The sequence below is a fragment of the Podarcis filfolensis genome, assembly GCF_964270895.1.
Source record: "Podarcis filfolensis genome assembly, chromosome: 3".
Classification (NCBI taxonomy): domain Eukaryota; kingdom Metazoa; phylum Chordata; class Lepidosauria; order Squamata; family Lacertidae; genus Podarcis; species Podarcis filfolensis.
This window is the reverse complement of record NC_139606.1, coordinates 41,074,462-41,098,403: the sequence shown is the minus strand read 5'-3', so window position 1 is coordinate 41,098,403 and position 23,942 is coordinate 41,074,462. Positions and strand designations below refer to the sequence as shown.

At 39.5% G+C, this 23,942-nt stretch overlaps 1 protein-coding gene across 4 annotated transcripts in view; it reads right to left on the bottom strand.

Moving 5' to 3' along the window:
- Window positions 1–3,348: 3,348 nt before the first annotated feature.
- The window catches only part of TTK (TTK protein kinase), a 39,961-nt gene continuing 19,367 nt past the window's right edge, over window positions 3,349–23,942 (bottom strand). For all 4 annotated transcript variants that reach the window (XM_083608131.1, XM_083608132.1, XM_083608133.1 and 1 more), the window contains exons 4-22: window positions 23,733–23,839; window positions 23,398–23,541; window positions 22,329–22,425; window positions 22,173–22,239; window positions 21,987–22,084; window positions 20,412–20,493; window positions 18,048–18,171; window positions 17,382–17,554; window positions 16,210–16,379; window positions 15,044–15,152; window positions 14,325–14,417; window positions 13,894–14,051; window positions 13,653–13,801; window positions 12,243–12,367; window positions 10,733–10,813; window positions 7,768–7,944; window positions 6,387–6,477; window positions 6,092–6,189; window positions 3,349–3,977 (exon numbers count right to left, since the gene is read on the bottom strand). In XM_083608131.1, coding sequence (XP_083464257.1) covers window positions 3,891–3,977; window positions 6,092–6,189; window positions 6,387–6,477; window positions 7,768–7,944; window positions 10,733–10,813; window positions 12,243–12,367; window positions 13,653–13,801; window positions 13,894–14,051; window positions 14,325–14,417; window positions 15,044–15,152; window positions 16,210–16,379; window positions 17,382–17,554; window positions 18,048–18,171; window positions 20,412–20,493; window positions 21,987–22,084; window positions 22,173–22,239; window positions 22,329–22,425; window positions 23,398–23,541; window positions 23,733–23,839 — 2,230 coding nt within the window. In that variant the 3' untranslated portion in view covers window positions 3,349–3,890. The remainder of the gene's footprint in view (window positions 3,978–6,091; window positions 6,190–6,386; window positions 6,478–7,767; window positions 7,945–10,732; window positions 10,814–12,242; window positions 12,368–13,652; window positions 13,802–13,893; window positions 14,052–14,324; window positions 14,418–15,043; window positions 15,153–16,209; window positions 16,380–17,381; window positions 17,555–18,047; window positions 18,172–20,411; window positions 20,494–21,986; window positions 22,085–22,172; window positions 22,240–22,328; window positions 22,426–23,397; window positions 23,542–23,732; window positions 23,840–23,942) is intronic.

Genomic DNA, 23,942 nt, shown 5'->3' with positions numbered 1-23,942 from the left:
TGTTCCCTTTGGGAATGAGACACAGCGGAGACTGCAGTGTCCTTATGATGTATGATTTAATTACACATATATACACCCTGAGCCTACAACGGAGGGGTTCACAATATCAGCACCCCAAGAGGGTCTTGCTTCTCCCTGGATTCAAACAGCCATCAGCCATCATGCCCTGCTGGCTGCTTTGCGTCTTGGTCACATAACTTCTAACTCTCTAAGCCAGGCATAGGCAAACTCCAGCCCTCCAGATGTTTGGGACTACAATTCCCATCATCCCTGACCACTGGTCCTGTTAGCTAGGGATGATAGGAATTGGAGTCTCAAACATCTGGAGGGCCGGAGTTTGCCTATGCCTGCTCTAAGCGCTGGCATTTCCTATTGAGAAAGGAAGGGGCCCCATCCATTTTGCTGTCTTGGACCAAGTCCCTTGGTCTTTTATTCAAAATGGCACTCCCCAGGCTATCACCTCAACACAGGAAGCTTAGCCTTGCTTAATGAGTTTTCAACACCTAGCTTATTTAAAGGATTACAAGTGTCTAGCATACAGTCTAATATGCACAGGTCTGACACCCAGAGCTTTAACACCTGGAGCCTTGATTAAATTCTAACATTTACTGGTTCCAACAATTTAGAAGTGTCCAGCACTCACAAACTCATCACAATATGCTTGCGGCGAACAAGCCAAACCCAAACTGCTCAATCTACACGTTCTTTTGAAAAGGTCCCTCCACATTCAATGCCACATAAGTCTGCATAAGTGTTCAGTCCAAGGTAAGAAACAAATAACTTAGCAGAGGGTTAACCTTGCATAGGTCAGGCTCTTGCAGGAGATCCAGAACTGTGTCACACACTTACATATCAGTGCAGATTTGGCCTATGCAGCTTGTGAGTTCCCAAGCCATGTACCACATATGGAGGCTTGATAAATAACTTCTTTTTGCTGCCTACCTGGGCCTCGAAATGTGGGAGTCAAGCGGCTGGCAGATCTCCATATATGACTGGAGGTATTTCTGGTTTGCGTTTAAACGTTTGCAGGCCTGGACTTCATCTTTGTAGTCTTGTGGTCTCAGAGCAGAATTCTCTACCCCAGAGCCTTTAACCGAACAATATACATAGTCAATTTAGATTTATCTCTCTGTTGCCCAGAACAGATCAGCCCCTTCTCAATGAGATGGTGTTATTCTTCATTGCTATTTCTCAGGCTTGAAGGAGGCACAAGATGACACTGAGCCAGCCAAACACGAAAGCCACCACACAGACAAAGGCACAATAGCTATGGTGGAAATGTGAACAGGAGAGGGCAGGCCATCACCAGAGTAAGAGCTAGGCAGCACAGCTGCTTGCTTCAGTCTGCTTAGAGGAGATACATAATGGACTAGACTAGTCTTGTCGTTCTCCCACCTTTTATTTGCAAGCTAAGTTCTCGTCTCATCCAGTTTCACAACCCATCCCGTCTCCTCTCCCATCCCTTGGGAATGGAGTGGGGCTGTCATCACTGAGGATTTCTGAGTTCATAATGCACCTTGGAGGGATGGGCTGTGAACCTGATTAAGGGCTGTGTTTAGAAGTGTCACATTCACTAGTTAAGAGGTCTTGGGTGTTGGATTTCACAGGCAACACCTGAAGCTCCCAACAATTAGATGTCTACCCACATTTTTTTTAAAAAAATGTCGGGCATTGATTGCATGGATCCACAGATGGAAAGAGGGCAATTTGATTTGTTTTTGCAGGGGAGGGGTTAATGCTGTGTTGCTGGTGTGAGGAAATAAAACTGAGAACCACCGAGGCAAAAATAAAATTAAAAAATTCCACTGGGGTGAATAAAGAAAAGGGATTTTTCCTGCAACAGAATGAGGCATCAGCTGTTATGGGTGAAGAGGGTATGGAAAATCCATTATCTTCTCTCTCTATGCATTCTTGGTTGCCCCTTTTTAGTGGGCTTGACTAGCCATCTGTTTCATTGGAAGCAGCATCCATATTATTCCCCCCCCCCATTATTATTGTTGTTGTCATTATTTATTATTTCATTTCTATTGCTTATTAATACAACCCACTGCCTTCTTTCAAAATGCTAAAAAGAGACAGAAATCCAGTTGTGGACAAATGGTTAAACTTCTCTGAATCTTTACACAAAAGCACTGCCACTCACCACCCAGGGAGTCCCTGCAATTTAATATAGTGCATTGCATATATCATTCAAGATAATGACAATGATGCCATGAGATAGATGCAAATGAAAAAAAGACAAACTAGCATTAATTTCCATATTTCTTCCCATTACAGAATTCAGTAGATGCAATGCTTTGAGAATTCTGCATCAGTAATATGAGCGAGGGGAAGCAATCAGGGTAGAACAGACAGGACTTCCAACTAAGTCTTGTAGGGTGAATTGTTCCTGTTCAAATGGTTTAACTAGTTTTATAGGATCGCAGAGCTGGATTACGAGACATCTTCGCTATCGGTGCTCCAGAAGTTGCTGAACTGCAACTCACATCATCCTAGGCTATTGGCCATATGCTTGTTGGAGATGATGAAAGTTGTAAGTTCAGCAACTTCTGGAGAACCAAAGATATCCCCACACTTGTTGTGAATGTCTATATGGTAGTGAAATCCTATAGTAGGAGCTTTACACTCTTCGAAAGCCCTTTTGCCTTGAAAGGGAGAGCCTAGAAAATTTAAATAATCAGTAACAGAGTTAAGCTCCAAGTTGGATCCTGGCAATCACAGACCCACCAAGCTGGATTTGATGTTTACAGGCCTATTTCTATGCACATTCACACCATTTGGTGGACTCTGTGGCAAAGTAATAATTATTTATATAGTGCTTTAAAAGAACAACTCCTAACTAAAACATTTAACATATGAGAAAATGAAGTACAGGTTCTTCTTGTAGGTTCATAATATGAAAACAGCCACACCCAGCCCCCAAGAATTGCACAAATAAGGATAATCTCCAGAGAAAGAAGTATTGCCGAAATTAAAAGCAAGCCACAGTATTTAAAATCCAATGTTGCCATTCCTGAAACTGCATTGGAGCAGGTGTTAATCCCTGGACTAAATTATTCAGCTATAATGCAGATTTAATATGCTTTCTCTTTGCCTGAATGATGTCGTAATTGTGCCTATACTTAGAGGAAATGTCTACCATCTTGACATTAATGAAGAACTAATTCACAGAACTTGAAAAAGTTAAAGGAGCTATCATGGCTGAGTTGGAGACAACCTAAAATTTCACATACAGGATTATTTTGGTCACCTTTCCAAACTTGTAAAGGTACTCAGTATTTGAATACTTACAGCTATTTAATTTTGGAAGAATTCTTCCATTAAAAAAAATAAATCACATTCTAGGAATAACAGTATAAATCTTTTTATTATTATTATTTACAGAGTTCATTTTTTATTTATTACAACGTCTGGTATCATTTATAAATCAAAACATGTCCATGTCAGTATGTAACACCATAAAACAAGAAGCAGAGCATAAGAGTAGCTAAATTACATAGTGTCCCACATCACCAGTAAACAAAATGAAAGAAGTCAATATTTCAAGAAAAATACTGGCAAATACTAGAGGCTTGCAAATAAAGTCGTCCTCTTTTTTTGCATGATTTAAAGAAATGCAACAAAATATCTTCCACATTTTCAACTTTTAAGGCCTCATCTGTGTTTTGTACCCAAATATCCACACATTGAACCAATCTGTTAAAGTTACATAGCGAGACGGACTGTCCCATAAGACCAACATACAAATACTGGATAAACAAATGACAAAGAACATTTAGACCATAAAACAATTATCAGAGGCAAGGCAGTTCGGTTTAAACAGACCAACTATTGCCTAGAATAGTCTTATCATGTCTTCATTAACACTTTTTAAAGCTAAACTTTATGTATCACTTTGTGTTCCGTGTTTTCTTGTCACAGTTTGCAAAAGCAGACACATCTAAACCTTCACCGTTGCTGCACTGCTCGTATAAAGCCTGAAACATTTAAAAAGAAGAAGCAAATCAGATCATCTGATGCTATCATGTTTTCTTTCAAACCCCCTTTCACAGCTCATATTTTGCATGGAGCGTTTGACTTACCCCTTTCCCCCACATCCCCAGTTGAAAGCATAGTTATCTGAATTCTCACATAACGCACCCCCCCATCTCACTCTGTCTCCCCCTGCCCATGAAAAATCTAGCCCCAATTCCTTCCACTCTCTCCCAGTCATTGATGAAATTTAGACTGCAAGCTCCCTGGGAAAGGGATCCTTTTGTGATAAAACAACCTCTTGTCAATATGCCATTTCCATGTAGAATCCAGTGAAAAATCCTCTCCATAAGCAGGGGTTTGAATGCTCAAACTAGCCAGTGTCATACTGATTCTGGGTAGTGAGCCAGCAATGGAGTTCTATGCACAGGATCTAACCCCTCCTTCCCCCAGTGCTCCACATGCTTGTCTACTCCGGGCACCCTTTGACTTGTCTACACCTGAATGAAAAATTATAAAACTGTAGATTATTCACTTGCACACTTTTGTCAAAACTTAATCTTTGAATTCAAGTCTATTTGGCTTAAAAAGAATGCTCACGCCAGCTTTTATTGCACCTAAAAAAGTATTGCTAGAATATGCAAATGTTGTCAAGAAGCACTACAAAGCATGCCCAGAAGCAAAAAAAAAAAAAAAAAAAAAAGTACCACTGCATTTTCACTGTGATAGAAGAGTACTGCCATGCAGAGTACAGTCGTTTTGCCCAATACACATTTTTGCCTCATTTAACAGTTAACCTCATTTAACAGTTAACCTCAACGTGACTGAATGAGATTATTATTATTATTATTATTATTATTATTATTATTATTATTATTATTAAAATGCAGACATGCCTAGAGAATTCCAACTACAGTGGTACCTCGGGTTAAGTACTTCTTTCCGGAGGTCCGTTCTTAACCTGAAACTGTTCTTAACCTGAAGCACCACTTTAGCTAATGGGGCCTCCCGCTGCCGCTGCACGATTTCTGTTCTCATCCTGAAGCAAAGTTCTTAACCCAAGGAACTATTTCTGGGTTAGCGGAGTCTGTAACTTGAAGCGTATGTAACCCGAGGTACCACTATAGATCATTTCCAAGTTTCAGGGCTTGTAAATTTAAGAAGGTTTTACTCAAGCCATCACAATGTAGCCTTGTTTATAGAGACAAGTAGTAAGGATACCTATCTGTAGTCATAATCCTGATCTGCTGCAAGTAGTGCCCACCCCCAAAATGGGATAAAATGAAGGATAAAATGAAGAAAAGCTGATTCCACAGTTATCCCACAGGGATTTTTCCTTGACTGTGGTTAACTTAATCCCTTAATTCACTGTGTACCTCAGTTTTCATCACAAGATGAGCAATCATTTAAATAAAATGCCTTGAGGGAAGTTTCTGCTGGAAACTTCATATACTCAACTAGCTTCTATTCAGACTAGACCCAATGAAATTAATGGACCTACGATAGTCATATAATTAATTTTAATGGGTCTACTCTGAGTAGGCCTAGCACTAGAAACCACCCAATAATTCCTATGAATGAGTGACAGATTGAGCTTCAGCAGGTGGGTAGGAGGAGCTACCGCTCTCGTTTCTGAATGCCTCCTGCATGCCAACCAAATCTTTCTTTTAAGTGAGAGCATTTCCCTTATATTACTATTATGAAGTGCAGTCTAGTAGGATTTGTTTACTTGCCATAACACATTGCTTTGAAGATTATGAACTTATATTCTTTTCCGTTTTATACCATGTCACTCCCTGTTAGGGTGAAAGCCTTTCCTATCTTTATACACCAAACCATTCCCCACTGCCTATTAAGATCCGCTGCTTCTCAAATCCACTATTTTTGCACCCTCTCCTGTCCATCTCACACAACATTCCTCACTACACTTTTGTCATACACGCCTTCCTGCCCCAAGTGGACATTTTATGTGTCTTGTTTTGTATCTTTGTATCTTCTTTATTTGGTATAAATAAATAAAAATAGGAACTGTATCAGTTCTACATTCTCTTTCTGCTTTAAGTATTATAAATATCAAGTTCTTAGTAAGAATACCACTGCCAAAAATACATTTACTTACTCTAGTAGCTCTAGAAATGGAGTTAGGAGAGTTCAGGCCAACAAGATGACCGAGGATGCGCTTTATTTCCTCTGTTGTCCCTTTTGTGCTTGAATCCCCTAGAAAAATGTTAAAATCTGGTTATGCTTAAAATGTCCAGCTAAGCTGTATGAAAATTCAGATACCAGAGCACTTGGTGATATACTTAGGTTAGCAGGTATATTGTTTACTCTGTGAGAGTATTAGACAAGAGAATGAACACCTTTATATAAAACTCTGGCGAAAGAAAGTGAAATTCAGTAACAGATAAAGTTACCTGTTTGTGAATTGGTTTGAATATGTACATAAGGATGAACCAACAATTCAGAGACAGATATTCTTTGCTTGGGATTCCTTACCAAACAGCGCTGAGGAGAGAAAGTACAAGATGGAATCAATAAAACTCAGTTTTCTAAAGAATATTATAGCTCAACATTGTTTCCCACATTTTATATAGGAAAGGTATCCCTAGTGAACTAAAAGTGCACTCCATTAATCTAGTTTGTGCCTTGTAGCATCAGATTCAGCCTGCTGTTTCACAATGGAATGGATTCTGTAAATATTCTATGTCAATGTTTCCCCAAAAGTGACCCATGGCCCACCAGCTTATTCAGACGGTCCCTGCAGTTTCTGTAAAGAACACTTACAATTTAAATTTTACTGCTTCTCTAATATGCTTATTGTATTACAATTTACATAATTTAAAAATTGTAATACAATAAACATATTAAGAGAAGCAAAAAAATTAAGAATCATACCGCATCTAGCACAAAGCATTACGATCGCTACAACAGGCAGATAAAAAAACAAACAAACCCATTAAGTGGTCTGCCAAGACCCTTATAAATTTCCAAGTGGTCCATGGGAGGGAAAGTTGGGGGAACTACTGTTCTACATCACAGGAATAAATAAACAGTAGGTCCAAATGATGCACTAAATGAATGAAAGTTATATCAACTCCGTACACAAACTGGCCATGTTAGAACAATCATAATGATAATGGATGATAACAAACTAAGATTAAGCAGAATGCTACCTTCTTTCCAATAGGCTAGTTCTCTAAAAGGAGCCAAGAGAAATAACATTTCACATAAACACTTGTATGCTGTGTCTTCTTCAGGTATAATCAAACACATAACATATAGTACATGGTAATTTTTTAAAAAAATACACGGTGCCCTTAAACTTGCCTAGGCATTGGAGAGAAACAGAATCACATACAAAAGTGCACAGAGCTTGACTCCCAAGAATAATGTGCCAAAAGACGCTTGAGGAATGTAGTCTCTTTCCTGTCTCTGTCCTCTGCACTACAGCTCCACCCCACCCCACCCCCAAAAAACCCTCTCAAGGAGGAGGTCCTTCTAACATATTCTGAGCAATTTCTTCCTTCCCTCAGCAGCCTGCCTGTGCCCCACTGCAAGCTGTTCAGAGGGACCTTTCAACTTTCCCTGGGGCACGGGGAGAAAACGTTAGGGAGGAGGAGAACGAAGAAAGTCCCCCTTTGTGAGCTTCCTTTCATGGTTCTCAGGATCCAAGCCCAGATGGTTCCCTGCCCCCCCCCCCGCCCCAACCACAAATGATAAAGTCAGGAACTGTTTGATATATACATTAAGACTGCTAAACAAAATGATATTGTACAAATTTACACAGGTGGTTACCTTTAAGACATCCTGGAGATCTTTTTCTGCAATATCAGGGAATGCTATTTCATGACTAGGATCAATTATGGCATGAAGTTTTGCAATCTGATTTGTTATGTGCTGAAATGGAGTTCTTCCATAGGTCATACAGTATAAAATGCAGCCCAATGACCAAACATCATTTTTTGGACTGATCTAAAAACAAAGGCAAGGATAGATGGATGGATGATAGATAGGTAGGTAGGTAGGTAGGTAGGTAGATGATAGATAGATAGATGCTCCTCACAGAATTAACACAATGACTTTGAAGCTATTGCTATTGCCGTTACATTAACATACATGGTGCAACTGAATAAGCAATCAATTATAAAACCTGGTGCAACAGCATAACAATTAAGCAATAAAGGAGCGCGTCTATATTGCAAAATCTGATCAATGACACACCTTTGCATTGATGCATACTGCCAAAAGTAGGATGTTAATTGTCAGGAAAAGTAATTTGCACACAGTTAAAACCACAGAGAGAAATCTACATTATCAGTTTTGTAATCTAAAAGAATGGAAACATTGCTTCAAAGGCAGACCATTTAAAACGATGAATAATATTGCTCATAAAAATTGTTTAAGAAACTGATGCCCTGGTAAGGGATCAACAGAAAGTGGAATACAATGATAAAGATTGTCTCATATTACCTCGCACTGACTGAAACATAAACCTGTTACACTGGAATGTCTGCTTTTTAACTCAACATGAGTAGGTGAGTTTCAGAAGAAGAGGAGGAATATAGACAAAGGGAGCCTCAGTTTTGTGTATATTTAACATGCTGGCAAGGGAGTCAGCTTATAGAAGAAAATGAACATAGGCAACTTAATGTAGGGCAATTTTACTCTGTTCACTTAAGCCCACAAGTCTTTGGCTGAAACAATTTTGCAAAAGAGTAAAATAAATTGCTCCCCACCTCATACCCCCATCTACGTGATGGGAATGATAATACTTTATGGGGCTGCTTAACAAATTACTTAGAAAATGCATGTAAAAACCTTGCAGTGTTTTTTGCTCTTCTGTTGGCTAACATCACCGTTACACAAGGTTTTAAAAAAATTAACTTCAAGACAGACCAGTGAGTTTAATCGTTTTAAAAGTAGTGTAAACATTTGTGGCGTTCGTATGGAGCCCCCGGTCGTCTCACCGACTATTCTCAAGTTAACAATGAAGAGTGTAGTTTATTGCAGACACAAATAAACTTTAAATGCATTCAAAACACTGTCACCTTTTACCCTCTTAGTCTTATTTTATCCTGTCTCTAACTCTTCTACCTCCCCTCACACAAGAACTGTACAAACTGTCTATTTCCATCTGTCTGCCAACTGCTTTCCCAACTGCTTCTTCCCAACCAACCAACAAACAACTAACTAAACTTTGGGCTAAGCCCTTTTTATAAACAGGTAGGCTCCGCCTCTGGCTTTTCTATTGGTCTACCTATTAACTCTTTCTCTCCCCCTGTACAGGTATTTCCCAAAGAACGGGCAAATGCCACAACATTAAAGGCCTAAGAAATAAGGTTTGGTTGTGCTTGAAGGAAGGCTGCGGAGGAGGCCATAGAGCAGGCATCCCCAAACTCGGCCCTCCAGATGTTAGTGGACTACAATTCCCATTTGTTAGAGGGGGGCTTTCTTCTGGTGGCAGATGACAGAAACGACACCACGAGGCCGGTGTAAAACCAAATCAAATAAAGGTTTTATTACAAAACAACAAACAACAAAGCTTGTGGGTGTTTTCTCACTGCAGGCAAAGTTCAAACTGCAACTTTTCCTCCTTTTGCAAGTCATGACCAGCTGTACCCAATCTGCCCAAAGCTCACAGAAACAGTTCTTAAAGTACAAACATATTTACTGTTTCTTTGCAGAATGATTCTCAACACCATCATGACTAGCTAACAGGACCAGTGGTCAGGGATGATGGGAATTGTAGTCCAAAAACATCTGGCGAGCCGAGTTTGGGGATGCCTGCCATAGAGGATCTTGGCTGTGAGTCCTGGGAGAGCTGCTCCCTGCCTTGCAGGCCTTTTTCCACCTGGCTTGGGAGGCGGAGCCCTGACTCACTCCAGCTACAAAAGCTGAACAGACTCTTGGGCTGGCGTGTTGTTTGGGGGTTTTATTGGGGGGCATTGTTGCTGTTCCTGTTTGTACCTTTATTTTAGATCTTGTGATTTTTGCAAAAATTGTTATTTATTGTTTATTATTACTTCCGTTATGCAGTGGTCATTATTTTTATGTTGCAAGCCACCTTGAGCATGGTTTAAACTGTGGAAAGGAAACACACACCAAAAATTATGTACGTATGTATATATGTAGGAATGTCTTCCTGACCTCTGCGGTATTTTTGCTGGCTGTTTAGGGTCAAAATATGTATCTCCCTGTCCTTACTGCAATGTCGGATGGAAACCAAGCAGTTTTCTTTATGCTTTTAAAATCAGAGACAACCCTTCCCCAAAGTTCACTCTCCCATGTGGTTGCCTAAGGTGCTAGTTTCACATTTGAGCTCTTCCTCTCACAAATTTTCATTAGGAAGCATCTGGCGCCAGTATAAGGATCCTTGCTCCTCCACGCAGTAAGCCGCCTCCATCTGACGCCCCTCCCCTCATTCCTACTGCAGCCTCCTGCCCCACATCTCAGGCATTCCCCAAGGATCCCCCGATTGCCAGCCACCCAAGAAGTACATAAGGCTGCAGTGTCTTTATGCTGGGACTGGATATAATCCATTATGAAGCTCTTATTAAACCCAGAGTCAATTCTAATTTGATGCTATTTCAACTTCTGCTACCGTCACACCACCCTGCCCATACAAGCCTTTTTCTAACTGCTTTATTCACATCACTGCATACGAAAAAAACCCAACGATTTTGTCCTGGGTTTGTGGAGATTTAGAAAGTAAAATCCAAACCAAAGCATTTCCCTCCTTCAACCACAGGGTATTTTTTACCTTTGACCTTGGTTTTCCATTTTCACCACAGGAAGACATGTCTTTAATTACCTCTGGTGGCATGTAGTTAACTGTGCCAACCTAGTAACAATAAAAAATATAATCATGTAATTAATTGATAGTTTAAAATTAGAATCTCATATTTTGTTAGAAAGATTGCTCTGAAAAGGGCCCTGAGAAACAATGCTCACAAACCATTTTTTAATTAATGCTCTTGAAATCCTGCTATAGTTCATTAGAAACTTTAGAACAGAAAAACAAGCTTGTCTAGGAAACTTCAGAAAGCTCTTAACATAATGTTTAACATAATGTATCTCAGAGTAATTAGTAATATAGGCAATTTTCAAAATTCCTCAGTGATTCTAATCCAACACTGAATGATTCAGACAATGTCTACATTAACTTTTTTTTAAAAAATTGTACTCAAAATGAGTACAATATATATGCTATATGCTATACACTATATGCCCAATTCTCCACCCCAATAAAGCCACTGGCAACTTTCGTCAGGTTTGGTGAGTCAGTTTCAAGCAACAGAGCTACAGTAATTAAGAGAGTCCTCTGTGGGATTGTGAACCTCCTCTCCACAGCTCTGCCCTTTCAGAGAAAATTCCTCCTGTTGCTTTAACTGAAGCAAAGGAATATAGCCACACTGATGTTAACCATGGTTAAGGTAAATCAGATTCTGTGCGTAAACATGATTTGAGGATGGTTAAGAACCTTGGTAAAATAGGAGCCATAGCTAATGTCCGAACCAAAGTATCCATTGACTGTGGTTAAATTGGACAGGAGAGAAGGAGGAAATCATAGGGCCCACTCCCTACCTCTTAAACTTTGTCAAGAGATTGGGTCTGCTACATACATTTTGATACTAAGTGAGCTGATTAGGCTTAACTATTTCCTAGCTTTAAAAAACCCACAAAACAGGATTTCTCTGTGAAATTTTATGCTGTTTCACCCTTTATGAATACTCTTCTCAGACCCATCTGAAGTGGGACATGCCCTTCATGTATAGACTGCTATACATCTCTGTTGGATGCCAACGCCCAACATATAACCTACAGCTTGCAACATTTCCGCAGCAACCGGGCATAATTCAGGCTGCAACTCCATGCTATAGCACACATGCTTTCCATGCAATAGACCCCTGGCATCTCCAGGTAGGGCTGGAAAAGATGGTATGAAACCCCAAAAGATGCTGTTGTCAGTGTAAACAATATTGAGCTAGGTGGACCAAAGAGCGGACTCTGTATAAGGCAGCTTCCAATGAACTTTTGTGAAATATCCCTTCTCTCTTTCATCTGTGGTAGTCGTGACTCCTGAAGTCCACACTCTAGGAAACCACGAGCCATGACTGTGTCTAGACCCACAACCTGCCTAAAACAAGCAACCACAAATCAAGACCCACAAAACTCCTCACATTATTCCTGATGTCCCATCATTGTGAAAACAGACATTCGTACTGTTTTATTCATAATAGGGTAACACAAGGATGCCCCAACAGTCTTACCTGTGAATCTTTAAAAATGCTTGTCACATCTGGCTGCATTTGATTTGCAATGCCAAAATCAATTAGTTTTAGCATTCCATCCACTAGCAGAAAGTTTGCTGGTTTCAGATCACTATGAACAATACCTGCAAATTAAAATTTGTTCAGTTAGTACAAATTAAAAATATGTGCATTTACTCTGTTCTCTCACACCCATCCTACAAACCTTCTTGGCCCAACACACAAGGATGGGAGAAAAAGCCAGGTCCCTTTTGTAGCTATGATAACAGACCTCGGAGACTGCAATTTGGCTGTGACATTCACCCTGCTCTAAGAAATCTATTTACTTTCACAGAGGGAACAGGTTTTTATCTAACCTTCACCATTGCACAACAAATCAAAACAAAAGCAAAACAAAACCCCTCTGGAAACATATTCCAAGATTAGAACTAGTTCCAGTTAATTTACAAAACAAGACACTACTTTTTCCCAGAATATAATTAAATGTTATAATTAAAATGCTCCATTCAACTGCTGCTGCTAGCCTGGTTCGCACTGAACATTAAACCATAACAAAAGTTCAATTTCATGTAATACAAATAGTTAACTTGCATGAATTCTGGGTATACACTGCTAAGTAAATCTGCCCATTACTCCTTCCTGACTTTGCTGTGCTCAGGAGGAAACCAACCACAAGCATAAACTTGGTTTCTGCTTGTGGTTTGTATGGAAAGAAATCACTACTAGTTCACACGTGGTTGACTTCCTCCTGGTGTGTTTAAGTCTGCTCCTGACTTGGGCATCAGCTCCCTCAACATCAACCTGGCCCGGGGACAGGAGGTGCCAACCCATCGAGATCCCCACAACACAACCCAGATGTTCAATCCTAAACTAACTTCAAACCAGTTACTGAAGCTGGCTTGTTTAAACTAGCCGCAGTTAAGATTAGCCTCAATTCCAGGCCAGAATGACACAGCAAACTGTGGCTTTTTGAAACTGAATGAGGAAACTTCTGAATTTCTCCTAATTGCACAGAAGGTGAAGAATGGGGAGCATGTGAGCCTTACACTTGCGGTGGCTCATTCACAGAATACTAGACTATTTGTTGCTGTGACAGTGATAGAGATAACTAGATGGCGCTTTAAAAAGTAAGAAAGTATTATAGTTATATAAACAGTTAAGGTAATGCAAACAAATAGCCAAATAGCATATGTCCCTCTCTATTAGATTTCCAAGAGGCAGATTTAATTTATTTATATACCGCTTGATTGTAGAAAAAAAAACCTAAAAGCAGTTTATGGATGCATAAAAAGATAGAAATCTAATGCATTATTTGACTAGTAATTCATTGGTAGCCATTCCTGTGAACAGCAAGTGTTGAAAGGTTCAGTAGAAGTCTTCAAATACATAGAAATAAGCTTTTATAGATACCATGTGTGTGGATTGTATGGACAGCTTCCAACATATTTTCCCAAAAGCTCTTCCGCTCCCATGGGTTAATTTTTTTCTTTTTAAGCCAAGTGTTAAGATCAATGTTTCCACATTCCATCAACATGTAGATACTCTTCTTGCTAATTTCACTAAAACAAGTTATGAAAATGAAGTCATATATGGGAAATGACACTTGGGAGGTGTTTTTAATTAAGCTGGGTTTGTAAAAACATTTACTCACTAGTCATACAGTCGGATAATCTTATCGCAATGTTGCTGAAGTTTATTTAAGTGTGCAATCTCGTTTTTATAGCTTTCTAAAGTTTGTTCCTCTGCTTCTTCTAAATTGACATATTTGATAGCATAAAGCTGCTTCTTTTCATCAAGTACTTGAAACACCTGCAAAAAAAAAAGGGAGAATACAAAACACCAGCTTTGCTTGTTTTTAAGTGCATTACCAAATGTTAAGTACACCAAGGTCAGGGACCTTCTTGAACTTACCCTGTAAGGGAAGCTACCTATTACAAGCACAATACAAAAAGAATGGTGTTGCTTAAGAGAGATGGGGACAGGGGAAGCAATGACATAGTATGTTATGTCAGTGATTATTTTTAAACCACCTACCGCAAGCAACAGTTATCAATGAACTAAAACTTGCATTTAAAATCTCACCTTACTTGATCCTCCCCTGCCGATTTGTTTCAACACAGTATACCATTTTCCTTTAATACTGATGCAATCATTTTTAGGTAAAGGAGTTGAAATCTGAATTTAAAAAAATACACATCAAAAGCAACATATGTTAGATATTTACAGTCATATCTCGGGTTACAGACACTTCAGGTTGCGTTTTTTCAGGCTACGGACCGCTGAAACCCAGAAGTACCAGAATGGGTTACTTCTGGGTTTTGGCGGTTGCGCATGCGCAGAAGCACTAAATTGCAACCCATGCGTGCGCAGACGCACTGCTGCAGGTTGCGAACGTGCATCCCATACGGATCACGTTTGCAACCCGAGCGTCCACTGTATTTAATATTCTAGCTTACTAGTATGTTCAGGTATTTCTTGTGGGACTGACATAAAACTCTCAACACGTTGCAGATTACAAGCACAGCTTAAAGAGCATAGCATCAAAACTGTTAGCCCAGAAACAAAACAGAAATTTGTTACATATTTAATACAAGACGACTATGTTATGAAACATTAAATGTACATTCTTTCTTTCTTAAATTTATATCCCACCAACAAGTGATAAAGCAATAAAAATTTCTAACTGCTTGCTTGTCCGTAAGAATGGGTTGCACCCACTATGGATCAGTTTCCTTCATTATCTCATAATGCGGTTTCAGAGCAATTTATTTTAGAAAGGTTACCGGTAATCCAGTACGCACTTGGAATGGAGTTGAGGGAGTACAAGGTTGCAAACAGGAAAGCTGGTTGTATGGTGTGATGTCCTTACTCAGGTGAAGAAAATTATTCGTTACGACTGGAGTACTGAAACTGTCAAAGGCATTTGAGCATTACAATCCTTGCACAAGCAGCAATGCACTCCCCACCCCCCAATCAACGATGTATTTAACCAGCAGCTTAATTTTTTCATCCAAGTCACAATATTTGAAGTTGAATGTAATGTTTAAAGTTGGCTCAAAAACATCTCCAAAAAACTGCCCAAACATCTCCAAAAAATATTAAATTTAATCTTAATTTGAAGCGCATGTACTTCTAGTAAGAGGTTATCAATACGAAGATGACACCCAGCTCAATCCTTCTCTTCCCCTGACTTGGAAGAGGAGGTTGAGGTGTTAAGATGAGTGCTTGGATGTTGGCCAATAAATTGATGCTGAAAAAAACAAGGAGTCATGTGTCCTAAGTTCTCAAGTCCAGGAGAAGGGCAGATGGCCTGTTCCGGATGTCACTGCAAAGCTCGGGTGGCCTCATTGGCAAGGAGTCCCTTTTCCAGACACAGCTGGTCTGCCGACTACAGCCCCTTTTGGGCAGAAATTACTGGACCACTGTACTCCACCCTGCTCTGGTAACTTCCAAACTGGATTCTTGCAATATGCTGTGAGCAGCTGCCCTTGAAGACAACTCAGAAATTTCAACTGATCCAAAACACAGCAGCCAGTTTACTAGCTGGGCTTCCCTTTAGATCTCGTATAACCCCTATTTTAAAACAGCTGCAAAGGTTGCCTCGTGGGTGTTTAGATTGGCACTGTGATTGGAATTTGTTTTAAATTGTTTTTAATTCATTTTAAATTGTTGTGACTCACAGACATTTAGGGTAAAGGGTGCACAATAAATCAAACTACTGTTACTACTACTCCTGTTTCCTTTTTACGCCATGCAGAATTATTGATGATGGATGTTTTTTCAAGTTCAGGCACTCTACAAATACTTTAACCAGCATTGAAGACGCACACCTCTTTTTAGTACATATAACCATTAGGTTGCTTAAACAGCACAAAAGCAAATTCCATCAAAAACTAAAACAGAATTGAAAAAATAAACCAACACACACACACACACACACACACACACACACACACACAAAAGTTACCAGGCCATGTAATCTCGCAGTGTGTTGTTGCTAGCTACTGGGCCAACAAGTGACTGGCTGTTTATCTTTGATGCAGTCTCTGGGGGTGAAAGTTTTCGAAAAATTGGCTCTGGTGGTGAAAATCTTTTAGAAATTTGAAACGCTGGCTGTTCAGCACTTGAGTTTTTTCCCTATAAAATGGAGAAAATGTCATCAGTTCTCAAGTAAGCATACATCATATAAAATCCACGTACTAGTGCGTGCTTGCTAAATAAAATTTAAGTGGAAATCAAAGGTGCAATTTCTTTTTTTTTTAATTTACTGAAGATTTTATTAGACAGATTCTTAAAATACATGCAGTACCAACAAAATAACATTCACTGTGTTTATCCACTGTTTGAATCAGCAATGAAAAGAAACTTCCGACTCTACCCATTGTACTAAAATACAATTAAACTATTATTTACACAGTTGTGTGAAGTTGTTTTTCGTTAATTTAACTATCTAACATATACTTTCTATTGCATGGCTCATTCAATATCTGCCAGAAAGCATTTATTATTGCAGTACCCTTTGAAATATTCCTTAATTATTGACGATTCCTTGTTTACTTCTTGTGTTGAATTTCCTCTCACTGCCCCTATTCTCCTTGCTAATTGTAAGTACTCTATTAGTTTTGCTTGCCATTCGAACTTCGAGGGGATGGTTTTGCTTTTCCATTTTCTTGCTATTAAAATCCTTGTCTACGGCTATACTACCCTGAACACGCCCAATCTCGTCTGATTTCGGAAGCTAAACAGGGTCAGGCCTGGTTAGTACTTGGATGGGAGCCCCTGAAAGGTGCAATTTCACTTGATCTTTGAATTGCACACATTTCTGGAATTCAAAGCTCTGCTTATCCACTGAATATTATGGTCTATACTAGCATTTGCATGCGATTTGTCATGCATATCTAAACAGTAGGCAAGCACCAAGTACTTTTAGGAGGTTTTAATAGTAAGCTTGTGCACACAATACCATATTCAAGCAATTCTAAGAACAGTTTCAGATTAAGAATGGACCTCCAGAATGAATTAAGTTCTTAACCCGAGGTACCACTGTACAACTTTTATCCTACTCAAAAAGGGATTTCAGTACTAATGACAATGAAGACAACATAACAAAAAATCACTTATATAAGTCAATAAAATTACCTCCAAGTTTGTTTTGTGCATTGCTTCAATATTAAACCACTTATTTGCAGATGCATGACAATTTAATCTTGACTGTTTCTTTTCATCATTTTCAAGAGGAACAGCGGGGTGCTGTAGTCTTTCCAGGCAGCTTGGTTCTATGGTACTTGGCTCCATGTGGTGCTCCTCAGTTTCTAAAACAATAGTTCCAGTTATCCAAAAGAATATGGTGGTGTTTACAGCAAGATATTCAGAAAAGGAAGAGGTTGGACTACACAAGGAGCACAAAAAACTTACTGTGAATAGACTAAAAGTGTTGCTAAGCCTTACTGAATTTATACAAGTGGTGGACTGGAGAAAGGAGTAGCGGGTGGTAGGAGCTATAGTCATCCTTAGGGAAAGGGGAGATGCACTGGGCAAACTGAACTTCTGCAGTGGCCTCAAGTTACAATGGAGACAGAGGATCTAAAATATGGGACTCTAGGGCAAGCAATAAAAACTACATTCAGGGGGTCATGCTTTGGAGGGGAAAAAGGTAGCCTCTTTTCATTTTTTCCCTAATTTTCAGCTAAGCCAACTATGCTCTGGCTACTTTAATCAAGTGCAGAATGAACAATCCACAAATGCCAAAGTTAAAAGTCTACTGAGATACCCATGTCAGTCTAATCCCACAGAGTTAAAGCAAACCTTTTTGTTTAACAGCATAAGTAGAACCATATTTATTCTTTAAGGTTGAAGCTGAATTGGTAGCTACTTCTGAGCTCTCTTCATCTGGTGGCTGCAATTCCATTAACCATCTGCTTGGTAAAGGCTTAAAAAAAAAGAAGAGTTTTTTATAATAAAGCCAAGAGAAAAGATAGCCACACACTCAGCTGACTCCATGGTTTAATATAGAATTAAAACTGAAGGATCCTAGCCTGCTTATTCTCCTGCATAATCTTGATGGTGGTGGTTATAATAATAATTATTATTTTATTATTTATACCTCACCCATCTGGTTGGGTTTCCCCAGGCACTCTGGGCGGCTTACAGCACATATACAAATTGTAATACATCAGACACTAAAATTTTCCCGATACAGGGCTGCCTTCAGATGTCTTCTAAATGTCAGATCTTTTTTTATTATTTATATCCAGCCACTCTGGGCGGCTTTGTTAAGTTCTTGGGAAGTGAACTATAACTTGACTACAATAACAAGACAGACTCTAGAAGCAGCTTTTACAGTTTTATCTTCTATTGGAGCAAACTCTGAAATTTGTGTCTTATAATCTTCAGTTGCTTGCATCCTGACAAAATGCATCCTTATCTTCAAAACTGAAAGATGAGAAATGGCACCGATAATATCTGCATATGGGAGAACTCTTGAGATTTGTGTCAGTAAATCTGTGCAAATGCCTTGGTTTGAGGCTTCTGCATATTTAAGTCAGCAAACTGGCCAATTTGAATGGCAACATGATCTCCAGTTCAGAACAGTTTCCCCAACCTTGTTTCATTTCTATCCTGTCACATAAAATGCCACAAACTGCTTTGAGAAGCAGCTCATTAGTTCTAGAGCATCAGCACACCAATTCTATGGGCTGCCACCCACTTAAGGTTTGGTTTAGTGTAGCAGCTAAGAGTGGATATCCTCAATTAAAATCTCACCTCAGTCATGAACTCACAAAGAGACAGGTGGGCAAACTTCAAGCTTGTGGAAACTACTTTATTGACCAACTATTGAGAGTCAGAAAGCCTTGCCAATAAAGCAGAGATCTAGATCTGCTTTCTGCCTGCTCCTGCCAACATTTAGGCTAGCTAATTTGGCTGTTTTCATCTACAATATGGGGATAAGTTTATCAATGTTTGTATTTTGTAAGGGTAATAAAAAAGGAGTGCTTTGAACACTTAAAAAGTAGTATTAACATTAAGCTGTGACTTACAGCCATTCATATTGTGAACATTTCCATAGGCCCAATCTGATTTGTTTGAATAACATTTTAAATGATAACTGAAAGGTGTTGCTAAGAACAATTTGTTTATGATTAATATTAAAAGTGCCTCCTCTAAGGGCCCAAAGAGAAAGGTTCTAAACCACAAACTTTTCAAACTACTGCACAAAAATAGCAACATCTACATAAAGTGACTCGTTTCATTGTTACCTTAACCCACAAATGACACTCAAGCATGCATTGCTTAGTCCAGAGCTTTCCAAACTGTGTGTTGTGACACGTTAGTGTGTCAGCAGCAGCAGTGTGCAGTTGTGTCATGCAAACTCTCCCCATACTCCTCCAGAAGCTGGAAAGGGGTTAATTTAACTTCCAGCTTGCCAGTAAGATTGAATTACTGTGTCGTGAAACAGTGCCTGTCTAAAAAGTGTGTCACCAACAAGAAAAGTTTGGAAACTCTGGCTTAGTCCCTTGGGGAGGGGGGGAGAAATGAATAAGAAGTTTCCCAAATTGCATGTTGTAACTTCACTGGGCTTTTAAAATGGGAAAGGTGGTCATAGAGTCTTGAATGAGATCAGAAGGAGTAAGCATGATTGCATGCTCCTACTCCCATATCCTCCCGCTCACATGCAAATTTTTCCCCAGCTAGTTTAAGCCATGGCAGGAGGAAGAATATGATTTTCATGGCCTGCTCCTGCACTCTTGGTTCCATGGATTGTGAGCAGTGGATCCTGCATGAGCTTAAGGAAATTTGCAGATGAAATGATTCAATGACAGGTGGGATTGCCAAATTCATTTTTCCTAGAACCCAACCTCCTTCTTGCCCCTTCTTTTATTGATTGATTGATTGCCACACACACAAGTCTGAACACACACAAGTTAAATGAGTGTATGTTGCGCACTTAGTGTATATCTGAATGAGGCAAGGAGGGAAAGCACCCTCAGTAGCAGCAGTGAGTAGTTTGCTTACTTTGTATTTCCACATTTAATACCAAGTTAATCTGTTTTTGTATCATGGTGTTACTAAACTCCTACTTTGTCTACACATTCTGAGCCTGTTTCTGCATCCCCCACTTGCAATCTTATCAACCATGACCATTAACTTGAGTAAGAACATTCAAATTACCTTCAAGTCTCCTGGTATATCGCTTCCATTAGGTTTTGACTCACACAGTGGCAACTGGCTCAAATTGCTGTCAGATATTTTCCTAATTTATCAAACAAAACATTAATTGTCTGTTAACACTAAGCCCGCACAAGTTGATCTGCATTTGTCCAGGAAAGTACAAATACACAAATCTGCTCAGGTATAAGCACAGAAAACAATTGCATAGCATCATGTTAAAATTTAAAGACTGGCATTTATGCATTACAGAGTTCCCTGCAGCAAATGTTGCCATTATTAAGAACAAACCCGAATGGCGTACGACAAATCAAAAGACCCCAATAGCAAAGCAAAAGACCCCAATAGTAAAAGCAAAGCTTGTGAAACACTAATGACTTGAAATGTGGGAGAAATAGCATCTGTCAAGCTAAACATAAACTTACGGTAGATAATAAATGTTTGGAACTAAACCTCTCAAATTCACACAGAGACAGACATAGTGCAGTCTCAGCTACTAGCACTAGCTGTCCCATGCATCAACCACAAGTTACAGGTAGCTGCTTGCAGTTTTAAATATTTTCTACATTTTATTTAAAGCTGCTGCTATTGGTTGGTCAACAAAGGGGCTTGGAACCCCACTATTAACCATCAGCTCCAGGATGCCCCTTTATACTATGGTTACCAGATGTTTTTCAATGAATCCGGGGACACTTTTCAACTTCAATGGATTTTGTCAGGCAACTGATTTGTAAATCCAGGGACTGTCCCCAGGAAACGAGGATGTCTGGTAACCTTACTTTACACCTGCCCTTCAGGAGAGGATGTAAATATGTGGTTTTTAGCTGATGTTGGCAGTAGAGTCCTATTAAGCAGTAGCTCCAAGAGCTACCCACTCTTCTCTGCAGAAAAGTGAGGTGGGAAAAATGTTTTCCATCCCAACCAGCTCAGCTTATTTCATACTTTGGAGCTTGGAAGGGGATAAGGAACTCCACCAAGACAATCCATGCCCCACCTGTGCAGTTCAGAATTGGGAGCAATAATTTTCACTGCTGACACTCAGAGCTTTAGCCTTCTTAAACACATCTATTGCTTGCGACTAAGAAGAAAGCCACAAAGCAATTCAAAACCAAGTAAAACAATTAAAATTATACAAATTGCATAACTACTGGAGTACAATTAAATTAGTGCTGCTAAAAATCCTGGGAAAACAAAAATGTCTTTTGCCCAGACCCCAAATGATGACAGCTAGCGCTAGGCAGAGAGCATTCCATAAATCAGTTGTTCGTATGTTTACTACGGGGAACAAAGCGGTTGAAAATCTGTATATGGACTATTTGTTTTCTCGAGTAGACTAATAAATGACTTAATAAAACCGTCATCCTTCCTTTTGGCTGGTTGTTGGGCGTGCATAGATCAGCACATACTGGCCATTATTCTCAATGGAAATATCTGGTGTACATCCTATATGATTCATCTACCCCTCTGTTCCCTTTTGCAGTGAGCCACAAGTTCACGCACCAGACTAATGGACTGTGCTTTATATCTTTGTTCAATCAAGAGATACTTAAGTGTTCGTGAGTTTAAAAGGGACTGTACCTCTTTGCAATACTAGTTGCACATGGAATATCCATCCCCACAGAGTCATCCTCATCATCACTTACTAATCTGAAAGGAACTCTTCCAAACGGACGCATCTAAAAATGGAAATGGAAGTGGAAGTAGAACTCAACTCCATTGCAAAAAATCAAATACAAGAATACACAAATGTTTAAACAGGCCTACCTTGTTAGACTTATTTAATTGCTTCAATGGTTTGCGTTCACTTTCCTGAGGAGAATACTTTTTCTCCCTGAAAAAGAGAGTCGGGCAGTTCTAATTGTACCACAGCACTTGGAAATAAAATAAAAATAATTCCACACAATATTTGGATTTACTTACCCATGGCAAGAACTATGAGTACTAGCAGAAATCTCATTAGAATCAACATTTATTTTCCTATTCAGGAAGTTTCCAGCTTCATTATGAGAGTTTAGAGCTGTAAACATGTAATTTATTAAGAGAAAAAATTAAATATTTTAGTTGTTTAAATACCAAAAGTTGGGTATTTGATTTACAACAGGGAGAACAAAGCAAGCTTTATATACCTTTTAACCACACTGTAGTGATCTTTAAGGAGTTTATTTTCCCAATACAACAAGGATTAGATTGAATACAACTGTGGCACTTGAGTGAATGTCTACGTTATATTGGTCATGACTCCAAACTTAACACAGAAAGATTATTTTCTCCCACCTTCTATTATGTTAACTATATTCAGCTCTGTGTAAATGCTGGGATTTCACAGAAGTGAGTGAGAGGCATTGGTATGAGCACTGTATTTAGTTTCTTGAAAATCTCAAGTTTCTTTCTAGCCCATTGGCTGCAAAAGCAAGCTAGGAAGCATGGAAACACGTACGTCTGGGATCATAATGAAGTGTCCATGGATTCCCCCAGAGAGCTGCAATAATCTGTTGCCTTCCACACCATTTATATCACTTAAGAAAAATCTAAAGGGTTTACTGCACACACCCACTGCCATTCTGATTGGACAGCAACAACCCTTGAACTGGTTGGAAAAGCGAAGGACTGATGGTGGCTTGACTCTGTCCATGTGTGCATGGATTCAAGTGTGAAAGGTAAGAAATATGGCACACGGGAGGGAGGAAACAGGAAATATGGAGATAGGGCAGGAAAGAGGGAAGCCAGGCTCATGGGAGGAGAAGCCTTTTAATTTCAACAAAATGGACCAGATTCAGCTAAATCTGCAGGAGACAGCACCCCAAGTTCCAGGAGTGCGAAGGGGCTTTCCCTCCTTTCCTCCCCCCAAGCCCCCTCCCATCGGCTCGGGGGGGAGGGGCTAGCAGAACACTCAGCATGCAGTAGCAGAAGAGGGGAGAACTGCTTGTGCTGATATACGATCACCTTAGTGCAACACTCAATTTCACCCTATAGTCTGCTTCAGACTCACCTGTCAAATTCTCTTTGTCTTCAACCGAAAGTAGCTGCTTTCTTTGTAAACTTAAGTTTCTTACAGCAATTTCCAACATTTCTACTGGAAGTGCTCCAACTTCTGCAGCTTTTTCAAGCAGCTGTTTAGCTTTTTTCAAATTTCCTAATTTAAAAAATACGAAATAATGAACTTTGTGCTAAAACGGGGGTGGGGGGTGGGTGTGACTTTAAAAAATAAGTAACAGTATCCCTTTCCAAGCTGTTAGCATTTTACAACCATTATCCAGGATAGGAAATGTGGTCAGTAACAAAGCTTAGCCATGCCAAATGTTGAGTAAATCTGTATCCACATACCTTGAGAGAGTTCAAATTGTGCGAAAGCCACATGAACAAAAGAAAATTTACTGCAGGTTAGTCTGGCAAGATGAAACTGATCGCGTGCCTCTTCTGGGTCTCCAGTGCTGCAAAGAAACAATGGTTTGAATCAAGTGTTTCAATCATTCACCCTGCCTCACACATGCACGCAAATGTTATTTGTTTACTGGGAAAAGGGTGATGCCACCT